The sequence below is a fragment of the Schistocerca nitens genome, chromosome 6, assembly GCF_023898315.1.
Source record: "Schistocerca nitens isolate TAMUIC-IGC-003100 chromosome 6, iqSchNite1.1, whole genome shotgun sequence".
NCBI lineage: Eukaryota > Metazoa > Arthropoda > Insecta > Orthoptera > Acrididae > Schistocerca > Schistocerca nitens.
The window spans coordinates 110,547,202-110,570,752 of record NC_064619.1 but is presented as its reverse complement, the minus strand read 5'-3'; the positions used below and the strand labels follow the sequence as shown (position 1 = coordinate 110,570,752).

At 40.6% G+C, this 23,551-nt stretch overlaps 1 protein-coding gene across 1 annotated transcript in view; it reads right to left on the bottom strand.

The window, feature by feature from the left end:
• The window catches only part of LOC126262982 (odorant receptor 2a-like), a 157,853-nt gene extending 134,625 nt beyond the window's left edge, over nucleotides 1-23,228 (bottom strand). The window contains exons 1-3 of the mRNA XM_049959932.1: nucleotides 22,923-23,228; nucleotides 20,361-20,457; nucleotides 9,086-9,190 (exon numbers count right to left, since the gene is read on the bottom strand). Coding sequence (XP_049815889.1) covers nucleotides 9,086-9,190; nucleotides 20,361-20,457; nucleotides 22,923-23,188 — 468 coding nt within the window. The 5' untranslated portion in view covers nucleotides 23,189-23,228. The remainder of the gene's footprint in view (nucleotides 1-9,085; nucleotides 9,191-20,360; nucleotides 20,458-22,922) is intronic.
• Between the last annotated feature and the right edge of the window lie 323 nt (nucleotides 23,229-23,551).

Below are 23,551 nucleotides of genomic sequence, written 5' to 3'. Positions count from 1 at the left end.
GAGCACTATAGGACTCAACATCTGAGGTCATCAGTCCCCTAGAACTACTTAAACCTACGTAACCCAAGGACATCACACACATCCATGCCCGAGTCAGGATTCGAACCTGCGACCGTGCCGTTGCACCGTTCCGGACTGATGCGCCTAGAACCGCTCGGACACCAAGGTCGACTACCTTGAAGAGTTGCGGTCCTACTACATTTAGCTCGAGATACGTTGAACGTTACTTTGCCTTCAACTCCGTCTTCCTGTTAAGATAAGAAATTTTCAGTCGTGCCCTACATCGATCTGAATATTTGGTAAGCAATAGCTGTCTATTTTATGTTATTTGTATCTACATATAGTGCTATTTCTAAGTCGATAAAAGCGGCATTAACCTTAAAACCGCTACTTACAGCCTCTTAAAGTTTTTAGTCGCCTTCTGACTGGTTTGATGCGACCCGCCTTCAATTCCTTTCCTCTGCCAACCTTTTCACCTCAGAAAACCACTTGCAACCCACGTCCTCACTTATTTGTCGGACCCCATTCTCTGCCTTCCTTTACAGTTATTATCTTGGCTCTGAGCACTATGGGACTTAACTTCTGAGGTCATCAGTCCCCTAGAACTTAGAACTACTTAAACCTAACTAACCTAAGGACAGCACACACATCCATGCCCGAGGCAGGATTCGAACTTGCGACCGTAGCGGTCACGCGGTTCCGGACTGTAGCGCCTAGAACCGCTCGGCCACCTCGGCCGGCAGTTATTATCTTCTTCAACATCCTCTAGTAACGTGGAAGTTATGCCGTGGTTTTTTAAAACATGTCTATCAATCTGTCACTCCTTGTTAATGTATTCCGTACGTTCCTATCTTCGCGGCTTCTGTAGAGAACTTCTCCCTTCTTTACCTTATTAGCCCACGCAATTTTCATCGTTATTCCGAATCACCGCAATTCAAACGTATCGATTGTCTTCTAATGCGATTTTCCACAGTCCGTGAGTCACCATCATAAAATACTGTGTGTCGAACGTACATTCCCAGACATTTCGTTTGCAAATTAAGGCCTATATTTGAAATTAATATACTTCATTTGACCAAAAATAACTTCCTTTACAGTGACAGTTTGCATTTTAGGTCCATTTTGCTTCGTCTGCCATAGTTTATTTGACTTCCAAAGTAGCAGAATTCCTTAACCTTGTCTACTTTGTGGTCAACAGTTTTGATGCTGAAGTTCTCGCTATTCTTGTTTCTGCTACTTCTTGTTATTTTCGTCTTTGGTTTATTCTCCACTAATACTCTTCACTCAATAGACTGTTCATTCCATGCAACAAATCCTACTAATGTCCATTGTTCCAGCGTAACGACAAGCGCCGCCACGAAGATCAAGAACGATACAGAAGAGAGGGCTGTGAGCCGACGTCAGGCAATAGCACGCTGACCATGACGTCACCACGACAGGAGCGGCATCCACAAGGTGAGCATAAAAGCGAAAAGCGAAACGCCGCCTAGCCTTGGCTCACCACCCCCCTACAACTGCCACACAACTTTCCTTCTCGCCTCCATACCTCAGAGCTGTTTCTCCTGTTCCCACCCACTACTCGGCTGTTTCCCTCTGCTGTCCTCCTCTCCCCGGCCCCATTCTGCACGCACCCGCACTATCCCCCCCCCCCCCCCCCCCCGCTCTAGCACCTCCCATTCTCTCCCTCTCTTTCCTTCTCCCTCGTATACGTATCCCTGGCAGATCCAGTTTGTTCTTCGTCGTGTGTGCTACGTCAGTCTTGTGTTCGGTGCTGTTTTACGGTGACATGAAATGCTGTGATTTTAATCGTGTGCTGGACTCGCACATAGTGTTGCTGTCCATGGTTGTTCTGTGACATGCCACCCATTGCACCTTTTAAGCTCCAGCCATACTTTGCCGTGTGTGGTTTTTTGTGGACACTACTATTTTAGATTTGTATTTCCATTTTTACAGGCATCCCCTCTTGTATGCTAACTCCCGTTATGTTACCCCTTTTTTATATGTCTGTTTCGCCATATTTTCTCCTTTATGTTGTTTTAAATGTCTCCCTGTTATGTACTTAACTGTCTCAGCTGAAAAGCGGCTTTATGCTGCTGTCAGCCCTCCCCTGATGGGGAATTGAATAAATAAATAAATAAACTAGCCTCGGTGCACTGGTATACGTGGACTAGGTGAGAGCACTAGAAGAGCTGCAGTAATAGTATGGATAGGAGTGGCTTATGAACTTGTGTGAAACTGTATCTATCAAAGTATATTTATTATTTGCATGTCGCCAGTAGCTTACGACCCATCATGTAGGAACGAAAGTTAAGTATTGTCAATTCAATCACTGTAATAAACTCCATCAATATGAATTGCTTGTATGTTGTCCAGTTATCCGAGAAAACGGCTTCACAGGCACCCTATAAGAGACGAGTGGGCAGAAGAATCACACAACCACCACAATTAATGAGGATAGCGATGTCATGAGCGAATGTTATCGTTGGTGTACTGAATTTTAGTTATGCTCTCGAACTTTTCTTTTACTTCTGTCGTTGCTTCCTCGATTTTAGATTGAACAGTAGGGATGAAAGACAGCATTCCCGTCTTGCACGTTTTTGAATCCTAGTTTCTCGTCCTTGGCCTTCAGTCTCAGTGTTCCCTAACTGTATTTGTTCACTGATACTACTATACAAAGACAAGTCGTTGTTTAACGCTGTTAGCAAATATTACTGTAAGTACTTAACCTTTCACTTCCAATTCTTACACGACACTCTAATAAACATTCTGACTAACATATTTTACATATTTTTAAATAAAATGGTGTATTAGTATGTATAAAATATATAAAGGAAAAACGCTGTTAGCAAAAATTTCGAAGAGGTCTTAACTGATATTCTAAAAAATTTTTACAAGATACTGTAATAAACTTTCGGATGGATATAGCTATTCATTTTTTTATATATGTTGTTTATAAACACATATGTAACGCATCAAAGCTTGACTAGATACTCTAAAAAAATAGACGGTTGTAGGCTACCTGTTTTTTAAACGACAATGTACAGGCTTTCTCTTAACGACTGTGAGACAGAAAAAGGCTGTGCTGTGAAAATATGAAATTTTGATATCTTTTTCGCAGTCACTTTCACAAGCGATACGATTGCATGTAAAGCAGTAGACAAATTGGTGGCCCCGTCTATTTTCTTTCACTTTGTATATATTTTCAAACAAAAATAGTGTACACAGCTATTTGCTGTTTTGTTTTCTTACTAGACGTCGGTTTCACAGAAATCAAGGAAGTTGTATCTATGGCTTATGGGTTTATGATTAGAAAACTACTTCGGAATCTGAATCGACCGAAACATTGTAATCCTACCCTTTCACAATATAAAACTATGCGAAATACTGTCATTGAAGTTACTACCAGATTCAGCACCTGGAGATGTGTCTTTAATACCCCGTATAGCAGTGTTCCAAACAGATGTACTCATACATTTTAAGCCACTTCAGTTTCGAATCAAGTTTCGTTTGCAGTAACAATAAAAAAGGCTCAAGGTCAGAGTGAGGCATAAGAGGATAGACAGGCAGAGAGAGGAAGGAAGACATGAGTGGGGGGGGGGGAGAAGGAGCTGATGGAGAAAGAGAGGAGGAAATGGGCAGAGAGAATGGGGATGAAGGCGTTTAGGACATATATCACAAGTCGCACATGAATATAGCAATTGCGAGGCATTGTTTGCTAGTTCTGTATATACCAGTCTTTCCCCACAGATTACTCCTACCTTTTTCAGAATTTCTGAATGCTCTCCTCATGAATGAACGGAAGAGATTGGAATATCTGTTATGTTGGTTCCACACGACAGTTAATTGCTCTTAACAACATTCACCAGATGCAAGCACAACACAGAGTTCAAATTTCAACCAGATATAGACTTCAGTATCGTAAGTCACTCTTCTGCACCTCTGTCCTGCAACACTTTTTGTACCCTGTTGTGGCCATTGCGTGTTTTTCATTAACATGCAACAGTCTTTGTTCCAGCGAACTGCTAAAATCAATTGCATTTTTCTTACAGACTTGGTCAAAATCAGTGGCCTACTCCAGGTAAAGCTACTTGAACAGATTTTAAATTCCGCGTTTCCTTCTTGCTATAACTGTCATTTATTCGTCTCTGCATTGACTGAAGTATGAAAGTGCTTAATAATCTTAAATGAAGTAATTTCGAAAGACAGGATCTAATTTTCCACCCAGATGTCGTTTCAGAATCTTTCGCTTCATTTCCATTAAGATCAATGCTTGAACTCTACCATCAGTTCTTACCAACCGAAATCGGCACTCATCTGACCAAAGCCACTGTTTTCCAGTAGTCGATATCCGACCGATACGATCAAGAGCCCAGAAGAGGGGCTTCACCTGGCCACATTTTTTTTTTGCTACTATTTGTAGGCCCTAGGTTAGAGTCTTTTATTTTCACAGTCCGAGAGGTAAAAATCTTTCTTTACACTAATCTGAATCCTTCTCACGTAACTATTCTTATTCTTGAGTTCGTTTGCCAGCTTTGTAACTCTGGCTTTTTGCTACATCTTCCCAAAATTCTTACACTGGCATGGTGGATCCTTACAGTTCCTTCTACGGCATAAAGATGGCAATCAAATTGCGTACAATATGTTTGAATTTTCGTTAGAGCTATTATAAATTCACCTGTTTAGTGCTGGATGTTATCCTAATTATTATAAAAGTCGCTAACCATTTTACAACAGAACTATCTTAAGTAAACTTTGTGATCCAAGTATGACTTGCTCGTTGTTATCGATAATGAGTTACATTAATTTTAGAAGCCAACTGCACTTGAACAAGGAAGTAATATTGGGTTTATATCCTTATCTGGCGGAAGTGCATCTTCTCTGTAGCAACTTCGATTACCAAAACTTTCATGTACCTGACTTACCTAATAGACTGAGAGTCTCCTTTAAAGTATTAAGCTGGTGTATAGGTTCGTAGGGTCTATGTTTCGCATATTGATGTTCCGGTTGCTATGGGTTTACTTATTTATTGATTTATTTTTAAATTTGTTGATCGTTATTGCTGTCTGCGTTTTCATATGGTCATTTCGTTATTTCTAATGGTGAGTGGAGCTGTGGACGCTATAAATGGAGTGAGAAATGGAGAAATCGGAATATTTCCGATGTTTTCTTCTGTTTGAGAGCTGTAGAGGGGTGACAACAGAGGAGGCAGCCAGAAACGTTTGCAGCGTCCTTAGGGATAATGCTACTGGGCAAAGCACGACAAGAAAATGGTTTTTTTCGTTTTAAGGACGATCGTTTTGACATTAGTAACACTCCTCGTCCAAGAAGACATTTGGGGTTTTTAAAATTCCGTTTACACCCATTAATCCACAATGATAATCGAGTCACTGTACTCGTCAACTGGCAAATGTGCTGAACTGTGATCATTCCACCATGGTGGCGTATTTGCAAACAATGGGGAAGGCTCAAAAATCAGCTGTAAGGGTAGCGCATGCTCTAGGCCAAAACCACAAAAATCAACTGATGGTCATATGTGCACCTTTAGTTTCTCGGCATAAGCTGTATCTTAAGCAACACCGACCATTGCTATCCTGTGTAGTTACTAGTTAACTAACACAATGAAAAGAAAGATGTGGTTGAGCCAAACAAAGCAACTAGTCCTTGTATGAAGACCTACGCGCATCCACAAAAGTTAACGCTTTGCATCTGGTGGAACAAAATACTACGAATTGCTTCCCGAAGGTGTAACCATCAGTGCTGACATTTATTGTCAACAACTGGAACTTCTTGCTGACGCAGTGCAAGAACAAAGACCATGAATGCTACGTGAAGTGATGCTACTCCACAATAACGCCGCATTCAGATAGACTAACACAAAACGCTATACAAGACTTGGCTTGGGAAACCATCCCGCAAGCATTTGATTCAGTTGATATTGTGCCCTCAGGGTTTCACCTTTGACGCTCTCTGTCGAACAACGATCAGGGAACTTCTTTTCAAGACAAAAATGCGCTCCGAATATGGCTCGACTAGTTCTTCATCGCAAAAGCACGTGATTCCTACTATCTAGGAATCGAAAACTTACCCCAGCGTAGGCATTCAGTTGTAAATAGTGATGGATAGTATATTATTGATGACTAATGCCTCAGTTTAATAAGCCACGGCTGCAAAATACTAACAGGAAGTCTTTTGAGACGAATGGAAAAAATGGTAGAAGCCGACCTCGGGAAAGATCAGTTTGGATTCCGTAGAAATGTTGGAACATGGATTCTGTAGAAATGTTGGAACACGTGGGGCAATACTGACCCTACGACTTATCTTAGAAAATAGATTAAGAAAAGGCAAATCTACGTTTCTAGCATTTGTAGACTTAGAGAAAGCTTTTGGCAATATTGACTGGAATACTCTCTGTCAAATCCTGAAGATGGAAGGGGTAAAATACAGGGAGTGAAAGGCTATTTACAATTTGTACAGAAACCAGATGGCAGTTATAAGAGTTGAGGAACATGGAAGGGAAGCAGTGGTTGGGAATGGAGTGAGACAGGGTCGTAGCCTCTCCCCGATGTTATTCAATATGTATATTGATCAAGCAGTAAAGGAAGCAAAAGAAAAATTTGGAGTAGGAATTAAAATCCATGGAGAAGAAATCAAAACTTTGAGATTCGCCGATGACATTGAAATTTTGTCAGAGACTACAAAGGACCTGGAAGAGCAACTGAACGGAATGGACAGTGTCTTGAAAGGAGGGTATAAGATGAACATCAACAAAAGCAAAACGAGGATAATGGAATGTAGTCGAATTAAGTCGGGTGATGCTGAGGGAATTAGATTACGAAATGAGACACTTTAAGTAGTAAAGGAATTTTGCTATTTGGGGAGCAAAATAACTGATGATTGTCGAAGTAGAGGGTATATAAAATGTAGACTGGCAATGGCAAGAAAAGCGTTTCTCAACAAGAGAAATTTGTTAACATCGAGCATAGATTTAAGTGTCAGGACGTCGTTTCTGAAAGTATTTGTATGGAGTGCAGCCATGTATGGAAGTGAAACATGGACGATAAATAGCTTAGACAAGAAGAGAATAGAAGCTTTCGAAATGTGGTGCTACAGATTAATGCTGAAGATTAGATGGGTAGATCACATAACTAATGAGGAAGTATTGAACAGAATTGGAGGGAAGAGAAATTAGTGACACAACTTGACTAGAAGAATGGATCGGTTGGTAGGGAATATTCTGAGGCATCAAGGGATCACCAATTTAGTATTGGAGGGCAGGGTGGAGGGTAAAAATCGTAGAGAGAGACCAAGAGATGAATACACTAAACAGATTCAGAAGGATGTAGGTTGCAGTAGGTAGTGGGGGATGAAGAAGATGGCACAGGATAGAGTAGCATGGAGAGCTGCAACAACCCAGTCTCAAGACTGAAGACAACAACAACAACAAAGTCTCTGTTAGGTGTATCTGTTGTGTTTATTAAACTCAAGGGAAAATGCTACGAACTTATACATCAACCCATAATATACTCCTTAGTGCATGTACTCATGTATTCCGCTTCCTGACAATAATACACACTTTGTGTGTTAAATCAGACCTCTACTCTACACAAAAAGTATGAAATGTACATCCGAAACCCTCGTACAGTCGAAGGATATCCAGAGGGCTAGAAGATGATGCTACAAATGCCGAGTTGTGCATTCGCACCTGCTCTCCCCGCTTATCCCTTGTCCCTTGCTAGCCAAGATAACAGCTTGACATGAACCAAGAATTGCAGCAATCTGCAGTCAGTGGCTATTGTGGAAGTCTCGGACAAGACCACCTGACGAGCATAAGGAGTTCATACTGAACTCTTTGCTGACCAAACAGCTGTTCCCCAGATAGCTATAGTATTCTACGTAAATAATGCTGCCGGCCGCGGTGGTCTCGCGGTTAAGGCGCTCAGTCCGGAACCGCGCGACTGCTACGGTCGCAGATTCGAATCCTGCCTCGGGCATGGATGTGTGTGATGTCCTTAGGATAGTTAGGTTTAAGGAGTTCTCAGTTCTAGGGGACTGATGACCACAGATGTTAAGTCCCATAGTGCTCAGAGCCATTTGAATCATTTTTTTTTTTTTTTGTAAATAATGCTACAGAACTTCAAAATACATGAAGAACGACATCGCGCAAGTGCTGTAATCTGTATTTATTCAGAATCACTCGTTTCAGACCTGCGATCATCCCCTGGTTTAGTATTAACCAGATAAAGAGCAGGTTCGTTGGCATCAAATACTTAATTGCAACATTTGTCGCATATACAAGTATCGATTATCTTATACATTTTTCAGTCAATCAGTGCTCAGATCTATATTCCACCGCAGTGTTCCGTAAACTGCCTGACCAATATCATAAAACAGCTATGGGTAAGAATGGCTGAAATACTGAGTTACGTCCTTATCCATAGCTGTTTTATGCTAATGGTTAGGCCGTAAAAGGAAATAAAATATTTTTAAGAATGTTCTGCTTACCACGTCCACAGCAGACACACACATTGTTCATCACTACATAGACCTCTGTAAAAAGAACAACTACGAGATTATAGCAGTGAGAGAAGAGTTGGAAATTACAAAGCACATCTTAGAACCAAACTGATAATCTAATTCAGTTGCAGAATGAACTCAGCTGAGTTGCTCATAAATTAGTCATCTCAAGAAATTAATTAATGCTCACGTGTAATAAATGAAGCAACAAAAATAGTTGATTTCACCTCTCCCTTTTTAACACTTTCCCAAAAATCTCAGGGAACGAGGCAATTTTGATAGTTTTATAGAGAAATTAATTAGTTTGAATCTTATGGAGCTCAGATAGGGACAGGACAGAAGCTATGGGTTTCACGAAAATTATTCGAAATAACATTTGTCGTAACTTTAGACATTAGTTATACCTTCGAATATTTGATACTGAACTATATCTTCCAAGTTTATAGCTTGTGGAGCTCAGTTAGAGACGGACAAAAGCTGCGGGTTTAACGAAAATTGTTCGAAATAACATTTCTCAAAGCTTTAGAGATTAGTTATATCTTCGAAAATATGATACTGAACTATACCTTACCTTTGTGATCAGTACTTCTCCATACCAGCAAAATATTAGGAGCTGAATGGCTGCTCCAGTGAAGTATACACAGTACCGACAGAGGTCGCCAAAGTCATTAGAAATCTGTAACATACGGTGAATGAGTCAGTAACTATGTGCAATCAAGTACATTCGACGTATGCTAAAATACATATGGAATTGACTATAACGACATTGGTTTCCATCTGCTACCCCACCCTGGCTACCTCCGATGCCTGTCCAATCGGCTCAGACTCTGGCCTGGCTGCCTCTGACATGTAGTCGGCCGACTCTGCCACCAGCTCTTGTGGAGCAACGGAACCCACACTATCCGAAAGGTACCAACGGCAGGTGAATTGGGGAACTACTGCCCTATTAGCTTTACAGCTCGTGCATCCACATTTCTGGCAAGATTGATATACAGAAGAAAGGGAAACGCAACTGAGGAAATGTTAGATGACTAATTATTTGGTCTTACCGAACACAAAGGCAGGAAAGGGAGTTTCACCCAATCTGATTATGGCAATAAATTCACTGCACAAAAATAGTGAAAGAAGGATCCGTACTGTAAGATATGGGACAGAATATGCTGATATTAATCAAGGAGTCGAGACAAGGCTGCCAATTGTACCCCATCCTACCTCTACATCTACAACTACATCTACATGGCAGCTTTGCAAATAACCTTTAGGTACCTGGCGGAGGATTCGTCGAACCACCAACAATTCTATAAGTCCACTCTCTAACAGCGTACAGAAGAAAGGAGCACCTATATCTATCCATGCGAGCTCAGATTTCTCTTATTATATTATGATGACGTTCTTCCCTATATAAGTTGGCGTCAACAAAATACCTTTGCATCCGAAGGAGAAAGTTGGTGACTGAAATTTCGTGAGGAGATACCGACGTAGCGAGAAATGTCTTTATTTTGATGATATCCACACCAAGTACTTTATCAAACCCGTGACAGTCTCTCCAATATTTCTCGATAGTACGAAAGGTGGTGCTGTTCTATGAACTTTCTCTATGTACCCCATTAACCCTATCTGTTTATGATCCCACACCGCGCAGTGGTACTCCAAAACAGGACGGCCAAGCGTAGCAGATCTGTAGCATCTTCTAAGTGATATGCCAATAAACTACCATCTTTGGTTCACCTTCACCGCAACATTTTGTATGTGGTTTTCGAATTTAAATGGTAGGTAATTGTAATTCCAAGATATTTAGTTGAATTTACGGTCTTTAGATTTAACCGATTTTTCGTGTAACCGAAATTTAACGGATTTCTATTTTCACTCTTGTGGATGAACTCATATTTTCCATTACTTAGGATAAATTCCCAATTTCCGTACCGTACAGATATCTTATCTAAATTCTTTTCAAGGTTTAGATCTTCTGATGACTATAGTACACGATAAACGATAGTATCCTCTGCAAACAACGTAAGTGGCTGCTCAGACTGTCCCCTAAATCGTTTATATAAACGAGGAAAAACAGAGGGTAAATAAAATTACCTTCCGGAACGACAGATATCATTTCTGTTTTTACTCGATGACTTTCCGTCAGTTACTGCGAATTGTGACCTCTCTGACAGGAAATAACTGACACGATTCTCTTGAAACACGTAATCTGAGTACAAGCCGTTTATGAAGTACGGTGTCAAAAACCTTCTGGAAATCTAGAAACATGGAACCAATTGGGAAGCTTTTGCCGATAGCACTCAACACTTTGCACGAGTAAAGAGCTAGTTGTTTTTCACAAGAACGATATTTCCTCAGTCCTTGTTGAGTATTTGTCAATATACAGTTCGAACAGAGTATTTGTTCCAGGCTCTTGCTGCGTATCGACATTAATGAAGTGGGCGTCTGATTTAGTGGACTACACCGACTGACTTTCTTCAGTGTTGGTGTGAGGTGTGGAACTTTTCAGTCCTTAGGTATGGATGCTTCTCGAGCGAGATGTTGTATATAGTTAAGTATGGTGCTACTGCATCAGCATATTCTGAAATGGTATGCATTCTGGACCAGAATACTTGCTTCTGTTAAGTGATTTAATTTGTTTCACCATTCCAAGAATGTCTGTTTCTAAGTTACTTATCTTGGCAGTTGTTCTTGATTCGAATTCTGATACATTGTCTTCGTCTTCTTTGGTGAAGGGATTTCGGAGGGCTGGGTTTAGTAATGCTGCTTTAACAGGACTGTCATCGATAGCCTGTCCATTTCTGTCACACAGAGACAGCACTGATTCTTTCTTGCTACCAGAATGCTTTACATACGACCAGAATCTCTTTGCATTTTCTGCCAAATTTAGAGACAGAGTTTCGTTGTCGAAACTATTATAAGCAACTCGCATTTTTAAAATGTTTATATTGACGATATCAAAGTGTTTGGTTTATTTTGCTGAAAGACACATAAAAACTAATGATTTTAAAATAATTACGAAGCCATTTACAAATCATCAGATTGTGTTGTTGTAATATTCAGTCCAGATACTGGTTTCATGCAGCTCTCAATGCTACTCTATCCTGTGCAAAGTACTTCATCTCCAAGTACCTACTGCAACCTACATCCTTCTGAATCTGTTTAGCGTATTCATCTCTTGGTCTCCTTCTACCATTTTTACCGTCCACGCTGCCCTCCAATACTAAACTGGTGATCCCTTGATTCCTCAGAATATGCCCTACCAAACGATCCCTTCTTCTAATCAAGTTGTGCCCCAAATTTCTCTTCTCTCCAATTCTCTTCAATACCTCTTCTTTAGTTATGTGATCTACGCATTCTGCTGTAGCACCACATTTCGAAAGCTTCTATTCTGTTCTTGTCCTAACTATTTATCGTCAATGTTTCACTTAAATACGTGGCTACACTCCATACAAATTCTTTCAGAAACAACTTCCTGACGTTTAAATCTACACTCGATGTTAACAAATTTCTCTTCTTCAGAAATGCTTTCCTTGCCATTGCCAGTCCACATTTTATATCCTCTCTGCTTCGACCATCATCATTTTTTTTGCTCCCCAAATAGCAAAACACTTTTACTACTTTAAGTGTCTCATTTCCTAACCTAATTCCCACAGCATCATCCGATCTAATCTGACTACATTTCATTATCCTCAGTTTGCTTTTGTTGATGTTGATCTTATATCCTCCTTTCAAGACAATGTCCATTCTATTCAACTGCTCGTCCAGGTCCGTTGCTGTCTCTGACAGAATTACAATGTCATGGGCAAACCTCAAAGTTTTATATCTTCTCCATGGATTTTAATTCCTACTCCGAATTTTTCCTTTGTTTCCTTTACTGCTTGCTCAATATACAGATTGAATAACATCGGGGAGAGGCTACAACCCTGTCTCACTCCCTTCCCGACCAATGCTTCCCTTTCATGCCCCTCAACTCTTATAACTGCTATCTGATTTCCGTGCAAATTGTAAATAGCCTTTCACTCCATGTATTTTACCCCTTCCATCTTCAGGATTTGAAAGAGAGTATTCCAGTCAATATTGTCAAAAGCTTTCTCTCAGTCTACAAATGCTAGAAACGTAGGTTTTTCTTTCCTTAATCTATTTTCTAAAATAAGTAGTACAAGTTTATATGCCAACTAGCTCTGCAGATGACGAAGAAATTGATGAAATGTATGATGAGATAAAAGAAATTATTCAGATAGCGAAGGGAGACGAAAATTTAATAGTCATCGATGACTGAAATTCGAGTGTAGGAAAAGGGAGAGAAGGAAACATAGTAGGTGAATATGGATTGGGGGGAAGAAATGAAAGAGGAAGCCGTCTGGTGGAATTTTGCACAGTGCATAACTTAATCATAGCTAACACTTGGTTCAAGAATCATAAAAGAAGATTGTGTACATGGCAGAATCCCGGAGATACTAAAAGGTATCACATAGATTATATAATGGTAAGACAGAGATTTAGGAACCAGGTTTTAAGTTGTAAGACAATTCCAGGGGCAGATGTGTAGTTTGACCACAATCTATTGGTTATGAACTGCAGATTAAAATTGAAAAAACTGCAAAAAGATGGGAATTTAAGGAGATGGGACCTGGATAAACTGACTAAGCCAGAGGTTGTACAGAGTTTCAGGGAGAGCATAAGGGAACAATTGACAGCAGTGGGGGAAAGAAGTACACTAGAAGAAGAATGGGTAGCTCTGAGGGATGAAGTAGTGAAGGCAGCAGAGGATCAAGTAGGTAATTAGACGAGGGCTAGTAGAAATCCTTGGGTAACAGAAGAGACATTGAATTTAATTGATGAAAGGAGAAAATATAAAAATGCAGTAAATGAAGCTGGCAAACAGGAATACAAACATCTCAAAAATGAGATCGACAGGAAGTGCAAAATGGCTAAGCAGGGATGGCTAGAGGACAAATGTAAGGATGTAGAGGCTTATCTCACTAGGGGTAACATAGATACTGCCTACAGGAAAATTAAAGAGACCTTTGGAGAAAAGAGAACCACTTGTATCAATATCAAGAGCTCAGATAGAAACCCAGTTCTAACCAAAGAAGGGAAAGCAGAAAGATGGAAGGAGTATATAGAGGGTCTATACAAGGGCGATGTACTTGAGGACAATATTATAGAAATGGAAGAGAATGTAGATGAATATGAAATGGGAGATACGATACTGCGTGAATAGTTTGACAGAGCACTGAAAGACCTGAGCCGAAACAAGGCCCCGGGAGTGGACAACATTCCATTACAACTACTGACGGCCTTGGGACAGCCAGTCCTGACGAAACTCTACCATCTGGTGAGGAAGATGTATGAGACAGGCGAAGTACCCTCAGGCTTCAAGAAGAAGATAATAATTCCAATCCCAAAGAAAGCAGGTGTTGAAAGATGTGAAAATTACCGAACTGTCACTTTAATAAGTCACAGCTGCAAAATACTAAGACGAATTCTTTACAGACGAATGGAAAAACTGGTAGAAGCCGACATCGGGGATTATCAGTTTGGATTCCGTAGAAATATTGGAACACGTGAGGCAATACTGACCTTACGACTTATCTTAGAAGAAAGATTGAGAAAAGGCAAACCTACGTTTCTAGCATTTGTAGTCTTAGAGAATGCTTTTTATAATTTTGACTGGAATACTCTCTTCCAAATTCTAAAGGTGGCAGGGGTAAAATACAGGGAGCGAAAGGCTATTTACAATTTGAACAGAAACCAGATGACAGTTATAAGAGTCGACGGGCATGAAAGGGAAGCAGTGGTTGGGAAAGGAGTGAGACAGGGTTGTAGCCTCTCACCGATGTTATTCAATCTGTATATTGAGCAAGCAGTAAAGGAAACAAAAGAAAAATTCGGAGTAGGTATTAAAATTCATGGAGAAGAAGTAAACACTTTGAGGTTCGCCGATGACATTGTAATTCTGTCAGAGACAGCAAAGGACTTGGAAGAGCAGTTGAACGGAATGGACAGTGTCTTGAAAGGAGGATATAAGATGAACATCAACAAAAGCAGAACGAGGATAATGGAATGTAGTCAAATTAAATCGGGTGATGCTGAGGGGATTAGAGTAGGAAATGAGACACTTAAAGTAGTAAAGGAGTTTTGCTATTTAGGGAGCAAAATAACTGATGATGGTCGAAGTAGAGAAGATATAAAATGTAGAATGGCACTGGCAAGGAAATCGTTTCTGAAGAAGAGAAATTTGTTAACATCGAGTATAGATTTAAGTCTCAGGAAGTCGTTTCTGAAGGTATTTGTATGGAGTGTAGCCATGTATGGAAGTGAAACACGGACGATAAATAGTTTGGACAAGATGAGAATAGAAGCTTTCCAAATGTGGAGCTTCAGAAGAGTGCTGAAGATTAGATGGGTAGATCACGTAACTAATGAGGAGGTACTGAATAGAATTGGAGAGAAGAGGAATTTGTGGCACAACTTGACGAGAAGTAGGGACCGGTTCGTAGGACATGTTCTGAGGCATCAAGAGATCACAGATTTAGCACTGGAGGGCAGCGTGGGGGGTAAAAATCGTAGAGGGAGACAAAGAGATGAATACACTAAGCAGATTCAGAAGGATGTAGGTTGCAGTAGGTACTGGGAGATGAAGAAACTTGCACAGAATAGGGTAGCATGGAGAGCTGCATCAAACCAGTCTCATGACTGAAGACCACAACAACAACAACAAAATATGTCTTAAGGTCAATATTGCCTCACGTATTCCAACATTTCTACAGAATCGAAACTGATCCTTCCCAAGGTCGGCTTCTACCAGCTTTTCCATTCGTCTGTAAAGAATTCGTGTTAGTATTTAGGAGCAGTGGCTTTTTAAACTGATAGTTTGGTAATTTTCACATCAGTCAACACCTGCTTTCTTTGGGATTGAAATTATTATATTCTTCTTGAAGTCTGAGGGTATCTCGCCTGTCTCATACATCTTGCACACCAGGTGGTAGAATTTTGTTAATCCTGGCTCTCCTAAGGCTGTCAGTAGTTCTAATTGAATGTTGTCAACTCCCAGTGCCTTTCTTCAACTTAGATCTTTCAAACTTTTCACAGGGGTCTGATGACCATAGATGTTAAGTCCCACAGTGCTCAGAGCCATTTTAAACTTTTCACGCAGTATCATATCTCCTATTTCATCTTCATCTAAATTCTCTTCCATTTCAGTAAAATTGTCCTCAAGAACATCGCCCTTGTATAGACCCTCTATATACTCCTTCCACCTTTCTGCTTTCCCTTCTTTGCTTAGAACAGTGTTTCCATCTGAGCTCTTGATATTCATAAAAGTGGTTCTCTTTTCTCCAAAGGTCTCTTTAATTTTCATGTAGGCAGTATCTATGTTACCCCTAGTGATATGTGCCTCTACATCCTTATATTTGTCCTCTAGCCATCCCTGCTTAGCCATTTTGCACTTAATGTTGATCTCATTTTTGAGACGTTTGTATTCCTTTTTGACTGCTTCATTTACTGCATTTTTATATTTTCTCCTTTCATCACTTAAATTCAATGTCTCTTCTGTTCCCCCAAGGATTTCTATTAGTCCTCGTCTATTTACCTGCTTAACTCCCTGCTACCTTCACTATTTCGTCTCTCAAAGCTACCCATTCTTCTTCTACTGTGTTACTTTCCCCCATTATTGTCAATCGTTCCCTAATGCTCTCAATGAAGGATTCTACAACCTCTGGTTCTTTCAGTTCATCCTGAGCCCATCTCCTCAAATTCCCACCTTTTTGCAGTTTCTTCAGTTTTAATCTACAGTTGATAACCAATAGATTGTGGTCAGAGTCCACATCTGCCCCTTGAAATGTCTTACAACTTAAAACCAGGTTCCTGAATCTCTGCCTTACCAATATATAATCTATCTGATACCCCCAATCCATATTCACCTACTACGTTTCCTTCTCCCCCTTTTCCTATTAACGAATTCCAGTTACCCATGACTATTAAATTTTCGTCTCCGTTAACTATCTGAATAATTTCTTTTATCTCATCATACATTTCATCAATCTCATCTGCGTAGCTAGTTGCCATATAAACTAGCACTACTGTGGTAGGCGTGGGCTTCGTAACTATCTTGGACACAATAATGCGTTCACTATGCTGTTTCTAGTAGCTTACCCGCATTCCTATTTTTCTATTCATTATTAAACCTACTCCTGCATTACCCCAATTTGATTTTGTATTTGTAACCCTGTATTCACCAGACCAGAAGTCTTGTTCCTCCTGCCATCCAACTTCACTATGTCACACCATATCTAACTGTAACCTATCTACTTCTCTTTTTAAATTTTCTAACCTACCTGCCTGATTAAGGGAGCTGACATTCCACGCTCCGATCCGTAGAACGCCAGTTATCTTTCTAATGATAACATCGTCCTCCTGGGCAGTCCCCGCCCGGAGATCCGAATGGGGGACTATTTTACCTCCGGAATATTTTACCTAAGAGGACACCATCATCATTTACCCATACAGTAACGCTCCATACCCTTAGGAAAAATTACGGCTGTTGTTTCCATTTGCTTTCAGACGTTCGCAGTACCAGCACAGCAAGGCCGTTTTGATTAGTGTTACAAGGCCAGATCAGTCAATCATCCAGACTGTTGCCCTGCAACTACTGAGAAGGCTGCTGCTCTCTGCAGGAACCACACGTTTGTCTTGCCTCTCAACAGATACCCCTCCGTTGTGGTTGCACCTACGGTACGGCTATCTCTATCGCTGAGGCACGAAAGCCTGTCCACCAGCGGCAAGGTCCACGGTTCATCAGATTATAAAAGGAGAATCTGAAGAATAGGTTCAAATTTCAGTACATAAATAGAATAAAACTGTCGGTAAATATGGAATGAGAATGAGGGCAGGTAAAACAAAAGCTATGTCATTTCAAGGACTGAAAACCACCAAAGCCAAAATTCTTATAGATGGATTAATTACTGTACAAGTAAGGGAGAGTGTATATTTAGGATGTAGTTTCATTAAATTAGATGATGCAGAGCTACAGTTGGCTAGATTCAGGCAGTTTTTCGGAACTATATAACGTGTAATAAAACATAACATACAGAAAGAAACAATAATTAATATCTGCAAAGTAATAGCTTTGCCTTTGCTGCTGTATTGCAGGGAATGTTCAACCATAATATCTGATCATTTACGACGAATGTAATCATCAGAGATGAAGTCCCTCTACTTTGTGGCATGATACTCATGGTCTGACCATAGAACAAATACCGATTTTGGACAAGAAATAAATTTTAAAGTTATTGCATATATAATTGAAAAATACCATCTGAACTGAAAAGAGCATGTCCAACGTATATATTATGATGGGATAACTAAAGCTGTAATGCAACGTAACAGAAGCGGCAAGAGAAACGTTGGATGACCACTGAGGAGATGGCGTGAACAATTCTTAGGCGGAACAGGTCAAAAGGCCGAAACCATGAAGACGATAGAGATGACAAAGGCACAATGAAACAGGCTATAGACATATCACGACACCTTCATGAAATATGAATATAAATTAATGGAGCCGGCCGCTGTGGCTGACCGGTTATAGGCGCTTGAGTCCGGAACCGCGCTGCTTTTGCGGTCGCGGGTTCGAATCCTGCCTCTGGCAGTTAGGTTTAAGTAGTTCTAAGTTTAGGGAACTGATGTCCTCAGATGTTAATTCCAATAGTGCTTAGAGTCATTTTTTAAATTACTGGAGAACATGCACTCCTTAACAGCTGAAAAGAAACAGATGCTTTGCTGGACAGGAATAATCACAGGCAATGACAAACGATGTGGGACACAATAAATACGTAACATAGCTGGAGTGGTATATTTGAAGCTAAATATTGTACAGATTGCACCACATGGGAATGGAGGAAAACAAACAAATAATGTCGGTGTTTGTCACAGGTCAGACTTGTAACATAAAGGTCGAAACGAACTTTTTCGTAAGGAATATTCCCTCCTCGAGCACTAATGCAAACTTTGCATCTGTTATTCATGCCAACTACCAGACTGTTGTGGAGGTCTTGGGGGATATTTTCTGATTCCCTTCTGAAGGTGGTTCTCAGTTCTTGCATGGTTCGGAGAGGAGGTGCTGACTGAGAGGCACGTCTGCGAAAAGCTTCCCAGGTATGCTCTGTTGGATTTAGGTCCGGGGAGAAGACAGGCCGTTCCATAAGTTAAATATCCTTAGTTTCCAGTGCGACCAACACCTCAGTAGTTCTGTGGTAGCTGGTATTGTCGTCCGTAAACGGAGAGTCGGAACCTATTGCTCCCCTGAATGGACGGACATGATCCAGAATACTCTCCCAGCAATACCTCTGTGTTGTGACGGCAACTCACCCAAAGATATGCAGCTGTGTTCGGTCATTGTGCATAATGCCTGCCCACATCATAGCGCCTAGGCATATCGATGACATACAGGAACGGTCTGTCCCCCTCACTCTCCGCACTGAGTGGCCAGAATCACTTGCCTCAGTGGAACGGGATTCGTCAGAGAATATCACTCGGGACCACTGTTGCTGACCCCAACCATCATGCTCCCTACACCAACGGTGCATGGTTGATGCATTTAAAAGGCTTCCGAGCAAACAAACCATCCTAATTTAAACACTGTAAATTGGTTCTGGCAGAGAAACGTGTCCCGGTAGCAACTGCAAGGTCTGCATTGAGCTGTCCAGTAGAGGCTACGTGCGTTTATAGCCTCTTGTGGTGTGGTGGTCAGTCTGAGACCACAGGTATGTTTTCGCAAAGCTTTTCCACCTTCAGTGACCTTCTTCAACGCCGAGTAGACATTTGAGGACACACCCATTTATTTGGTCACGGTAGTGACAATTCGACAGGCTTCGAGCCGTTCAACAGCATATCTACGATCATAAGCACTCTAATGATGACTAACTGTGTAACACGAAATTTCACATTAATCGGTTTCATACAAACCTTCGTCAAACACTGTACTGCATAAACTGTCAAATCCACACACAGCATTCGTGCGCAGGCTTAGCTGCAGGAACACGTCCAGCTCACTACAGCTCCTTTAACTCTAATTGATCGGTTATTCTGCAGAAATCGTCGGTCGTTTCGCAGCAATTGTCAGTTGTTTCTCAGCAAGTGGCAGTTGTTCCTCAGCATTTGTCAGGCAGTGTAATATACGTACCTGAACCGAGTGGGAACAACACGTATTGAGTCGTGACCACAAGTCAGTAATCCTACGTAAACCGTCACTTCACACTTGTTTACCTTCTTCCACTGGTCATATGTCACGTCTCTCTCTCTCTCTCTCTCTCTCTCACACACACACACACACGCACACACACACACTCAAACACATACACACCATCATAGTGCATCTATTGTAATCTAACAAACACACCTCAATGAATTTTATCTACCTTTATTATTACGAACAGCGCACCGTTGTAATGATGTGATGAAACTGTTTTCATTAAGCAGTTCTTTGTTCGTTCTTCTACTTTCTCAAAGCTGAGTCAAAGGCAAATGTCAAGGCCATCGGTCAGAACAGCAGCAGAAAACAATCTCAATCGCTAATGAGCTCGTATCTATGATTGTTAGCATCATTTCTCACACTACGACAACGGTTTGATATAAAATATGAGCCTGCAAAGTTGGGGATCTGATGGTGATTGTGCTTCAACTCGGTAGTGGAGGAAAGATGAAGAGTTGACTATACGTCGCAGACGCAATTACCGGTACTAGTTACTGGATACCACTTTTTGGCCGATACTAGTTAGTTGAGTTAACGTACACCTATTGAAGATTTTTCTTTTCTATGACGAGACTGGTACGCGTACAGGGTGAAGACTTACCGCTATGCCAAAGCCTGATAGGCATATGATGACCATGCTGCACATGAACTGGGCCAGCGCCACGGGACTCAACACCTGCTGCAACACGTCGACGTACCTGTACAATACACCCGTAATGTCACATAGTCATAAAATATTTGTTTCTTTCGCTATTTCTGATGACTACTTAGCACTAAATGTCTTCTTATTTAAGGGTGAATTTACGTCTAATATTTCTTTATCCATGATTTGGTTTTGCTGCTCTTGCAGTAGCTGTTTTTGAAGATTTGGTAAAATGCTGTAATAATATTTCTTTATTACGAAGTCCTTTTCTGTTTACGTGCAATGACCGGTAGGCGTCTGCAACAGACACTAGTGTGATAAACCAGATATTAGACAGTTAGTTAGTTACTTAATTAGTTAGTTAGTTGGTTGCATGTTCCATTGATCAATCGCACGGTACGGTAGCCGTTATCATGTGGAACGTGCCAAGTGCACAAGAAATGCACATATGAAACAAAATTTTTTAATATGTAATACAGAGTTAAAAATTAATATTTGTATTATTTACCCCATTCCCTTAAATGGCACAAAATACATATACTATATTTATAGATTTATTTATTCCTATTCAAGAATTGATCTATGGTATAGAAGAAGTTGTCAAGGAGATATGAATTCACTTTATTTTTGAAGCTATTACTGCTGTGTGTCAGACATTTTATTTCATCTGGTAATTCGTCAAAAAATTGTATAGCAGCATGTTTTACCCCTTTCTGTGACAGAGATGGGTTGAATAAAGATTAGTGGAAGTCTTTCTTTTCTCTGGTATTATAGTCATGCATGTCACTGTTGTTTTTAAACTGGTCCATGTTGTACAGAACAAATTTCATTAGTGAGTAAATGTACTGTGAGGCTGTTGTAAGAAATCCCAATCTTTTAAAAAGATGCCTACAAGATGTGCGACAATGAACGCCTCACATTATTCTAACCACTTTATTTTTAACAGTGAATACTTTTTCTCTAAATGTTAGTTACCACAAAATATTATTCCGTATGACATCAGAGAGTGAAAGGATGCAAAGTATGTTAGCTTGGAATTTCTGCATTAATGTTGGACCATGCCTCTTTAGGCAGTTTGTAGTTTTAGTGCGTTCCGAAGAGGGCGTGTTTATCCGCGCCGAAACCTAGGTCAACATCCGGTTTCTATTTGCAGACGAGGCGGATTCTTTATACTATGTTAGATTACTAATTTCTATATCCTAAAAATTGGCAATTATTCTGATTGCAAAAGTTGCTGAACCTCGTCGTTTTAGAAGATCCAAAATATGAATTTTCCAATTAAGATTCTCATCTATATGTACAACAAAAAACTTAGTATGCTCTACCCTGTCTACTGACTTCTGTTGATGTGTTATATTTATTGAAGGGTCTGTACATTTTGTAGCAGAAAATTGGATGTAATGCGTTTTTTTTTAGAGTTTAGAGCATTAGAGCAAACCCATTAGTAGAAAACAAATTAATGTCTTTTCCAAAGACATTATTTATACCATTTTCAGTTGTAGTTTCTTTTATTGGATTATTAATGATGCTTGTATCATCAGCAAACAGTGTCAGTTCAGCTTCCTGTTTCAGCTAGGAAGGGAGGTCGTTCACATTTAATGGTCATGGGAGGGTTTTTCGAATCGATTGCTTATAGCTTGCGTTACTTAACAGATTTATTAGGAAAATTAGTGACTTAGTATGGTAGAACTGCATACGGAAACGTGTTGAGAGAAAATAAATTGCAATGTAGGAAGTTAGGCCGTATATGTAAAAATACTGCTTGAGCTAAACTGCTAATATAGCATTCAGATTGTACCTGAACTATTACTGTATTTCTTACAGTGGGAAGAAAGTGGATAGTGTATATTATATTGGATATAGGTAAATTATCGTTTCTGTAAGAATACAAGAATGTTAGATTAATATTTAAGAGTGAACAGTACCGAAACAGAACAGAATAAACACATAATATTGAAGTACACTAATACAACTGGTATAATGGTAGTGCAGACATTCAGAAGCAGCACTTAAAGAGCTCATGAAAACTAGAAATTAAAGTAACGGATGTCTGGGGATTCAGATTGGTCGAATAGTGCAATAGATCAAACTCGTATGACTAACAAATGTAAGGAAAACCAAGTAATCTATAAATAGCTCTCGTATTGTAGTAAAAGTTTATGGTATATGGAAGTGTGTGTACTAATTGAAACTGTGGCGAGTGTGTGTACGAGTGTGTCTGTGTGTGTGTGTGTGTGTGTGTGTGTGTGAGGGCGACAGAGAGGGAGAGAGAGAGAGAGAGAGAGAGAGAGAGAGAGAAAACAGCCGACTGAGTTGGGATACACTCAGCTGTAACTGATTTAAAATCACTTGACGCAGCTGGAGGCCAGAGATACCTTAATTAATAAATAAGTAATTTCCGACATTAAAACATGGATTTTAATTATTTTCACAATCGGGATACACAGTTCCAGAGCACAGTGTTTACAGGAACTGGAAATAGGTATTGTATGGGAAGGGAAACAACAAAAGAAGCCATACCCTATGATGTTCTTGTGGTGCTTTATACAGGCCACGAGCTCATCGTACAGCTCCTGCTCGGAGCCCTGGCCACAGAGGGCTTTGTCCCGGTCGCCGCCTCCTCCAGGGCGGCCCACGGACAGCTCCGCCTCCGCTACCGCCGCCGCCGCCCCCACGCGTTCGGCGCGCCGGCCCAGCTGTTGCAGCGAGGCGCGTAGCACGTCTATCTGGCTGCAGATGTGGATGACGAGCGACATCAGGAACGTGTCGCACGCCAGGTGCGTCATGGTGAAGATGGCGCCGCACACCACTTGCAGCGTGAACGTGAACGCGTAGGCGGGGCCAGTCTGCACCTCCCACGGGTACAGTGCTATGATCGGGTACTGCGGCAGACGAAATTCTAGTAAGCAAAGCATCTTTTAATCACTGCATAAATCACATATTTAGAGACTTGTTGAGGAAATGCTGGACTTTAAGTAAGAAATTTAGTAATTGTTAAGGCACAGAATATTAAGATATAGTAATTAGAAAAAAATGTTAAAAATCATTGACACCGTCTCAGGCAAATTGTAATCATTCCTGAGGCAGAGGCAGGAAGAGAGCCATTACGTGCCAAGTGGATCAGGTCGATGACACTATCTGCCGAATAA